We start from the raw sequence: 7,737 nt of genomic DNA, 5'->3' as shown, positions 1-7,737 counted from the left end.
GATTCCAGGTGATCTACCTTTTTCCTTACAGGGAGAAAAGGCGGAGACACCTAAGAATCTGATTTCCGCCATCAAGGCGAAGCGGATGTTAGGCAATGGTTGCCAGGGTTTTCTTGCTATGGTTCGTGATATGGAGGCTGATAGTGGTGACATGCATAGTGTTCCGATAGTGAATGAGTTCACTGATGTGTTTCCAGAGGAATTGCCTGGATTACCACCTAATCGTGAGATTGAGTTTTGCATTGATGTGGTCTCTGGTACAGCTGCGATTTCGATACCACCGTATCGGATGGCTCCTGCAGAGCTGAAGGAGTTGAAGGACCAGTTACAAGAGTTGTTGGATAGCGGGTTCATCAGACCGAGTACTTCTCCATGGGGTGCTCCAATTCTGTTTATGAAGAAGAAAGACGGTTCCTTTCGACTGTATATCGACTACAGACAGTTGAACAAGGCTACTGTCAAGAACAGATATCCTCTTCCTCGCATCGATGATTTGTTTGACCAGTTGCAGGGTGCGAAGTGTTTTTCCAAGATTGATTTGAGGTCTGGGTATCATCAACTTCGGATCCGTGATGTAGATGTGCCTAAGACTGCTTTTTGGACGCGGTATGGACATTTTGAGTTTCTGGTTATGTCCATTGGTCTGACGAACGCACCAGCAGCGTTTATGGATATGATGAACAGAGTGTTCAAGCCGTTTTTAGATCAATTTGTTATCGTCTTCATTGATGACATTTTGATCTATTCTAGGAGTGAGGAGGAGCATGCTTACCATTTGAGGACTATACTACAGACGTTGCGTGAGCATCAGTTGTATGCTAAGTTCTCAAAATGTGAGTTCTGGTTGGATCAGGTTACCTTTCTAGGACACGTGGCGTCGAAAGATGGGATCAAGGTTGATCCGAAGAAGATAGAGGCGGTTATGAATTGGCAGAGGCCGAGGTCAGTTACCGTGATTAGAAGTTTTCTGGGTTTAGCTGGCTACTATCGTCGGTTCGTGCAAGATTTCTCCAGAATATCTGCACCGTCGACTAAACTGACAAAGAAGGGTGTTAAGTTTGAGTGGACTGACAAGTGCGAGGCGAGCTTTGAAAAGCTCAAGGAGATTTTGACTACAGCTCCAGTTTTGGCATTGCCTTCTGGCATTGACGGTTTCACAGTGTATTGTGATGCGTCTCGGATTGGTTTGGGTTGCGTTCTGATGCAACATGGACAGGTGATTGCCTATGCTTACAGACAGTTGGAGAAGCATGAGGTGAATTACCCTACTCATGATTTAGAGTTGGCAGCGGTGGTTTTTGCGTTGAAAATCTGGAGACATTATTTGTATGGTGTACTTGTGAGATTTTCATTGATCATAAGAGTTTGAGGTATATCTTTGATCAGAGAGAGTTGAACATAAGACAGAGGAGGTGGTTAGAGTTGCTGAAAGACTACGACTGTACTATTCAGTACCATCCTGGTAAGGCTAATGTGGTAGCCGATGCGTTGAGTCGCAAGTCTTCGGGCAGCTTGGCTCATATTTCTGAGATTGGGCGTAGACCCATGGTTAGAGAGTGGCACATTTTGATAGCTTCAGGCTATGGCTTTCAGGTTTCTCAGGCTGGTTGTTTGCTGGCACAGTTGCAAGTGCAATCTGTTTTGATTGATCGGATCAAAGCTTTACAAGCTGAGGATCCACAGTTGAAACAGATTATTTAGGAGATTCAGCAAGACGGTAACTCTGAGTTTATTTTTATGGATGGTGTTCTGAGACATGGTTCGAGATTGTGTGTTCCGGATTCAGATGGTTTGAGGGACCAGATTCTGGAAGAAGCGCACAAATCTGCTTATAGTGTTCATCCAGGTTCTACTAAGATGTACCATGATCTTAAGGGTACGTACTGGTGGAGCGGGATGAAGAAGGATGTCGCTCAGTATGTTTCTAAGTGGTTGACTTGCCAGCAAGTAAAGCTGGAGCATCACAGACCATTTGGCTATCTGCAGCCACTACCTATTCAAGAGTGGAAGTGGGAGCGGATTGCTATTGATTTTGTGGTTGGTTTACCACGTACTCGACAGGGGTACTATTCCATCTGGGTTATAGTTGACCGTATGACTAAGTCAGCTCATTTCCATCCGATTAAGGTTTCGTATACTTCTTCGAGTTTGGCTCTGTTGTACATCGACAGGATTGTCAGTTTGCATGGTGTACCGTTTTCTATTGTTTCAGACAGAGGTTCTGTGTTTACTTCGAGGTTATGGAAAGCGTTACAGGAATCCTTGGGTTCTCGGTTGGATTTTAGTACAACTTTTCATCCTCAGACAGACGGTCAGTCTGAGAGGACTATTCAGACGTTGGAGGATATGCTCAGGATGTGTGTTCTCGATTTTCAGGGCAGCTGGGATACTCATCTGCCGTTGATTGAGTTTTCTTACAACAACAGTTACAACGCGAGTATCGAGATGGTGCCGTATGAGGCTTTGTACGGGCGCAAGTGTAGATCTCCTATCTGTTGGGAGGAGGTTGGAGAGCGTAAACTCTTGGGAGCGGAGATTATTCAGATTATCTCAGAGAAGGTACCGTTGATCAAACGGAGGTTAGAGACTGCTTTTAGTCGGCATAAGAGTTATGCTAATCCGAAGAGAAACGACATTGAGTTTCAGGTTGGTGATTTCGTGTTTCTTTGGGTTTCGCCTATGAAAGGCGTGGTTCGTTTTGGTGTCAAGGGAAAGTTGGCACCAAGGTATATTGGTCCTTATGAGATTTCAGAGAGGATTGGAGTTGTGGCTTATCGTCTGGTTTTGCTGCCAGACATGTCGTTAGTACATCCTGTGTTTCATGTTTCTATGTTGAGAAAGTGCATTTCTGATCCTTCGCACGTGATTGTGCCTCAGAGTGTTGAGATTGACCAGGAGCTGTCCTATGAGGAACAGCCAGTTGAGATTGTCGATACGCAGGTGCGTAAGCTGCGGAACAAGGAGATTCCGATGGTCAAAGTCCTCTGGCGCAATCATTCTGTTGAAGAATGTACTTGGGAGACCGAGTCGGATCTGCGGAATCGCTATCCTTTTCTTTTTCCGTAAGGTACGATATCTTGATTTTTTGTGGCTTTTATGATTTTTATTTGTGTTACGTGTTGTTCTGGTGGTAATTTCTTATCGTGTTAAATTCGAGGATGAATTTTTAATTAGTTGGGAAGAATGTAATATCCCGTAAAATTTTAATTTATTTTTTCAATAATTTCCGACGATTTTCCGGTTGTTTTGAAGTAAAGTCGAAGATAGTGATTTGGTTCGAGTTGGTTCGGGATTTTGGTTGATCTTGGTTCAACCACTTTAATTTTAAAACAACAAAAACAAAATAAAATGGATCATTCCCGTTCGAGAATCTTATGATTCTCGAACGAGAATCAGGCTTGGCGCCTGGTCTCGTACGAGACCAGGCCTTAAATGGCTGTTCTCGTTCGAGAACAGCCTTGACAAGGCAAGGGGGCACTTTCGGCAGCCCACGAATCGTACGAGACCAGGCCTTAAATGGCTGTTCTCGTTATTGTTATATATCTCGGCAGCCCACGAATCGTTAGGATGCATGTTGGCACAGGAAGATCAAGGAGTCGAAAGATCGGTTTATTATCTGAGTAAAAGCCTAACTGACACAGAAATTCGATATTCTACTATCGAGAAGCTATGTCTGTGTCTTTATTTTACATGCTGTAAATTAAGATATTACATGCTTCCGGTAGTGGTATATGTTTTATCTCAAACGGATGTGATCAAATACATTCTGTCTCGACCTTATCTGAGAAATCGGCTTGGAAAATGGGCTATTGCAATGTCAGAATTCACTTTAGTATATGTTCCACAAAAAGCCGTTAAGGGACAAGCACTAGCAGATTTTTTAGCCGATCATCCCAACATCCCGATCAAGGAAGTAGCTTGCTTCGAGCTAATTCCGTGGAAGCTTTGGTTCGACGGATCTAAAACTAATAAAGGGGCAGGTGCAGGGATATTAATTATCTCGCCGCAAGGCTTGGTTTTTCGAATGTCTTTTTCATTAACATTCCAATGCACCAATAATCAAGCGGAGTACGAAGCGCTGATCATTGGATTGGAAGTCCTGGCCGAGCTAGGAGCTAAAGCAATTCAAGTAAAAGGAGACTCCTTGTTAATTATTAAGCAAGTTATTGGCGAATTCAAATGCGAATCAGACGTCTTGATTAAGTACTGCAACAAAGCCAAACACCTCATGGATGGTTTCTCCGAAACATGGATAGAGTTCGCGGAAAGAGCAGAAAATGAAGAGGCGAACGACTTAGCCCAGCATGGAAGTGGATACAAAATCATGGCAGGTTTTGAGGTTATTGAGAGAACAACGCCTTGTCTTCATACTGGGGGCATAATACCAGATGACTGCAGATCGGCATATCACTTGGACACGACAGCCGATTGGAGGAAAGAATTGATCGACTGGTTTACACATCCAGACCCGGCGAATCGGCGAATCAAAATGTTGGCTACCAACTATGTGATTTTAGCCGACGAATTATACAAACGATGTCGTGAAGGTCTATTGTTCAGATGTATAGGACCAAAAGAAGCTATGTTGGTCATGGCTGAAGTTCATGAAGGAATCTCGGGGGCACATCAAGCTGGGCCAAGAATGAGGTGGTTAATACACAAATACGGCTTTTATTGGCCGAAAATGGAACAAGATTGTATCCGATACGCCAGAGGATGTGAAGCTTGTCAGAAATTTGGACCGGTTCAACACGTTCCAGCAGACGTATTACACTCAATCATCAAGCCATGGTCATTTAGAGGATGGGCAGTAGATTTGATCGGCAAGATTTACCCACCATCGGCGAAAGGACATACTTTCGTGATCGTCGCGACAGATTATTTCACGAAATGGGTAGAAGTCAAGCCATTGAAATCGCCAACACAAGACGAGGTAATCAAATTTTTCAAGGAAAATTTAATTCATCGACATGGCCTCCCAGAAACTATTACGACCGATCAAGGAACTATGTTTACTGGATCGGACACCGTAGCTTTCTCGAAAGAGTACGGTTTTAAAATGATACACTCTACACCGTATTATGCCCAAGCGAATGGAAAAGCAGAAGCTACAAACAAATCTATAAAGAACTGTCTGTCCAAAATGATCGAAGAAAATCCAAGCCAATGGCATAGGATTTTGTCCGAAGTCGTTTGGGGGAACAGAATATCCCAGAAATCAGCCACCGGCACATCTCCATTCCGTTTGGTGTATGGATATGACGCAATGTTGCCTATGGAGCTTGCTGTACATTCTGTACGATGAAAAAGACAACATACGATCTTAAAAGATGATTATGCCGATAAAATGATCTTAGAAGCATTGGATCTCGATGAAGAAAGATTGGAAGCACTTGACCATTTAGAAGCACAAAAAAGGCGAGTCGAAAGATCGTACAATAAACGAGTCAAGGGTAAAATTTTCAAGGTTGGAGATCTGGTATGGAAAGCAATTTTACCACTGGGGCATAAAGATCGACGTCTTGGAAAATGGAGCCCGAATTGGGAAGGACCATTTCAAATAATACAAGTCTTGTTAAGTGGCGCTTATGTCTTGACAGATATAGATGGAGAGGTGCATAGCAGGTCAATTAATGGTCAATACCTCAAAAAATACATTCCTAGTTGCTGGGAGGGTATAAATAAGGAAACCTTCCGAGACGATATGGAGTGATCCCCTTACGGTCAAAACGATATAAGGTTTTTTGATCGGCCGAAACAATATTTTATAAGTTCTTGCATGGCCGATTAAACCTGGTGCGACCGTTGGAAACTTTTTAAATGCCGAACAATCACATTCTATGTTTCGGAAATCCAGCCGAATAAAAGATGTAAACAAAAAGAAATGAATAAAATTATTTATTGTTCGGCAAATTATTATTCTTTTGCACCAAAGATCATGAACATAATCCTGTTGATTGGCCGATAGAAAATCAGTTTTTTGTAAAAACAATCGGCCAAAATAAAGTTTTTAACACAGATCGGCCTTATTGATCGACCTTATTGGCAATCAAAAAGTCAATATGTCTCTTTTTAGTTTTTCGCTGTCTTGAACAGTTAAATAAAATGAAATTAAACATCATATGCCGATCTAGTTTACAAACACTAAAACACATGGTTTGTCAAAATCCAGGATAATACTTGTTCAAACTACGGCAAAATAAACATGTTTTGGTTGCAAACACAAAAAGCAGAAATGTTATCAAACTCATACAACGCCGATCACACGGCGTTAAAAAGATCACCAACCAAGTTCCTCATCTCACTATATCCCTTGCAAGCATCGTCATACTTGGCTTGATCGGCCTTCAGCTCATCCTTGATAGAAGATCGGCGCGCGATGAGTTGTTTCGCCTCGGCTACAGTCGATGTGAACTTGGCTTTCACTGGTAGATGAAGTTCTTCCTTGATTTCTAGCTCTCTTTGAAGTTCTTCAATCTTGTTGCGCAACTCTTGTATCGCCTGGATCGAAGCATCAACTTCAGGAGCCATTTTCTTCGCCTCTTCACGAAGACGGTCGATCTTCGCATCTGCTTCCTCCTTCTTCTTTTTCTTGCTCTCATAAGAACGGCGTATCGACCCGCAAGACTCGAGTGTTTCTTTGATAGCCGAAAAGTCGCTGTTAGCAACAGCTATGGCCGAATGACCATTAGAGTTGATGAGATCGGTGTTCGGAAATTTGGCTAAGAGAGAGACCGCCGATCGCAATTCCTCCATGTCTTGATTATTCTCAAAAACCTTCAATCCTTTTGGCTTCAAACGACGGATCACTTCAATTTTGGCATCAAGTAGAAGGAGAGAGTCATCAGGCTCACCGGATTGATCACTACAGTCAGAAGTGAGGTCGTCTTCTTGTAACGAAGTTTCTTTCTCGACGTCAGAATTTTGGATATCATCCAATTCTTCAAGAGCTGTCTTCTGCAAGAACGAAAAAATCCAAACAATTGTCAAGCTAAGTACTTAATACAAAGGATTACAATATCGGAAATGTAAACATAAAGACATACCACTTGCGCCGAAGCAGCAGATGAAGGATGACTTGGAATGATCGGCTCCGTGGGAGATCGGTTGATGGTCTTGGTCGACGACGAAGTGCGAGTGCGAATGGTGATCTTGGTCCGATTGCTCTTTTGTTGCTGCGGTTCAGAAGCAGGACGGATGGGAGACGAATCGTTGATCGGCAGCAAGTCCTCTTCCTCAACCAAGTTGCGCACAACGGGAGTTGGGACGTTTGGATGGTCAGGAAGGGGGCTGAAATCAAATGGCATCTCGTCTTCGTCGATCAAATGAGGAGTGTCGTTAGCAACGGTCTTGAGAGCTTTCGGCTTCACGGCCGCCTTCTTTGGTTTACCACCAGTATGAATCGGACGCTTCTTGGATTGTGAGGTTGCTTCCGAAGTCGATCTCGTCGCGAGAGATTTGTTCTTAACGGTCTCGGTAGCTGCATATACATTTTTGATCATAAGTAAAAGTTGAACAAGTTTATAAAAATCAAATAACGGAATTTACCTCGATCAACATCATTACCTTTCGCTTGCTTGGATGGGTCGCCCTGCAAAAGAAAAACATCTTCGTGAGAAGCTTTGCGTTTAATGGGGGGAAGATAAAAATCATGGCGAGCCAACACTTCTGTAACCGAATGGGTGAAATGTCGGTTAACGAAATCTTGCCACCAGGAATCAAATGATGGATCGGCTA

General features: G+C 43.0%; 1 protein-coding gene across 1 annotated transcript; it reads left to right on the top strand.

Annotated features, from left to right (window-relative positions):
- Positions 1-424: 424 nt before the first annotated feature.
- Positions 425-5,305, top strand: LOC126672496 (uncharacterized; the record flags this gene model as incomplete). The annotated part of the gene is made up of 3 exons (XM_050366446.1): positions 425-841; positions 1,217-1,326; positions 3,457-5,305. Coding segments are annotated over 3 exons (2,376 nt in total), but the record flags the coding sequence as incomplete, so codon positions are not given.
- Positions 5,306-7,737: the final 2,432 nt, after the last annotated feature.

This window comes from Mercurialis annua, linkage group LG3 (genome assembly GCF_937616625.2).
Source record: "Mercurialis annua linkage group LG3, ddMerAnnu1.2, whole genome shotgun sequence".
In the NCBI taxonomy this organism is placed as follows: Eukaryota; Viridiplantae; Streptophyta; class Magnoliopsida; order Malpighiales; family Euphorbiaceae; genus Mercurialis; species Mercurialis annua.
This window is presented reverse-complemented; position numbering and strand designations above follow the sequence as displayed.